The sequence below is a fragment of the Saccostrea cucullata genome, unplaced genomic scaffold (assembly GCF_032062105.1).
Source record: "Saccostrea cucullata isolate Sc308-1 unplaced genomic scaffold, CSIRO_AGI_Scuc_v1 ctg5385, whole genome shotgun sequence".
Classification (NCBI taxonomy): domain Eukaryota; kingdom Metazoa; phylum Mollusca; class Bivalvia; order Ostreida; family Ostreidae; genus Saccostrea; species Saccostrea cuccullata.
This window is the reverse complement of record NW_026929471.1, coordinates 11,452-13,191: the sequence shown is the minus strand read 5'-3', so window position 1 is coordinate 13,191 and position 1,740 is coordinate 11,452. Positions and strand designations below refer to the sequence as shown.

Sequence of the window (1,740 nt, the reverse complement as noted above, 5' to 3'; positions counted from 1 at the left end):
CAAAATATGTTACGCAGAAATGTACAACCGTCAATCAGGAATGTCAAAAAGAGCCCGGGAACTGATAAGAAACATTAACACAGAAGTACAAGATTCTAAAATCGGATATAGAAATTACTTTCATAGATTTCAAACATTTAAGAAGGAAATGAACTCACATCACGTCTGTTTAGAGAAAATATCAACATAAGTTTGAACAGTCAGCAAAAGGACCTGTAAAATTTGTATTGATCCTGAAAAAATTCTGTTTCCAAAATGGAGAACACTCCTAAATTTACCCAGCACGTCCTGCCTATACTGACAAAAGAAATCTAGTTTGAGGATCTGATTATAACTCTAAGTAGTTTCCAAATGATAAAAAGAGCAGAAATCATGGGGACGGGAAAAAGACAGGTGAATAATAAATACCTGCTAAAACAGATGCCTTCACCGATATTGCAAAGATCTTTCACAGCAAAAGGTGTTATTTGTGTAAAACATATAACCATTAAGACACCAGAAGAAATATGGATCAGTGATATTAACAACCTCAACCTAACAAACACTGTAGGAGACATCCTATGTCAAGTGCCAGATAAGGTAGTTATTGGGGAGTTCACACCGTGAACATAACCTCTGACCTTATTTATATACGTAAGAATCATCACATTATCAAAATATCTAAAGATAACAGATCCAAGACATTAGTAAAGAAAACCGAATCTTGGGAACCACAGTGTATTCAGTGCTCCACTTCCAATGGAGATCTTCTGGTCGGGATGTGGAATACTGACACATTTCAAGAAGGGAAAGTAGTGCGGTATAGCGACACTGGTCAATACATACAGACAATACAACACAACAGCAATGGTCTCGGAATTTACAGTTTTCCTAGATACATCACAGAGAACTTGAATGGAGATATTATTGTGTCTGACTTTCTCCGTCGTGCCGTAGTGGTGGTAGACTATGAAGGAAGACATCGTTTCTCCTACACAGGTCCTGAAACAGGAGTAATAATATCACCGTACGGAGTATGTATAGATGCGCTGTCACACATACTTGTTTGTGATCAAAACTCGAACACGGTTCAGATGATCGACAAAGATGGTAACTTTCTGTCAGTGTTACTAACACAAGAAGACGGGATAAACAAACCATGTAGTCTCAGTTATGATGAAATTAATCATCTTCTGTGGGTAGCATCAATCAACACCAACAGCGTGTGTGTTTACAGGCACATTAGCAGACATAAAATTAAGCATATCTGAGTAAAGAACATTTTCCCAAAGAAGTGAGATGCAAGAACAATTTTGAAAATGATTAAAAAACAAATTTGGTCAGAGTAAACACGGACCTCGAAAACATTAGTGCCGGGATCAGGTGCCATGAGGACTGAGCATCTCTGCTTAAACCCGCCGTTTACCCCTTGTTATTATTGGAAAAATAACGGAAAAAGCCATCTACATTTCAGTGTGTACATAATTGTCAAACAATTGGTGTGATAAATGTCATTCTGCAATTAACTCAGTGATAAAATGTATATGATGACAATGTCATTGTATTGACCGTAGAACTTACGAAATGATTATTTTAATCGAGACTGCTGATATTCTTATTTATGAGCTTGTTTGTCATTAATATACTTCGTTAAAGATATTATTCATACGTAGAGCATGCTTTTGTATATCGAATAAACTGAGATGTTTAAACTGCGTATGCAGGTGATGAGTTTATACAAGGGCTTTTCGAAAATTATTG

General features: G+C 36.4%; 1 protein-coding gene across 1 annotated transcript; it reads left to right on the top strand.

Moving 5' to 3' along the window:
* Positions 1-758: 758 nt before the first annotated feature.
* Positions 759-1,089, top strand: LOC134280952 (uncharacterized; the record flags this gene model as incomplete). The annotated part of the gene is made up of 1 exon (XM_062763399.1): positions 759-1,089. A coding segment is annotated over exon 1 (331 nt), but the record flags the coding sequence as incomplete, so codon positions are not given.
* Positions 1,090-1,740: the final 651 nt, after the last annotated feature.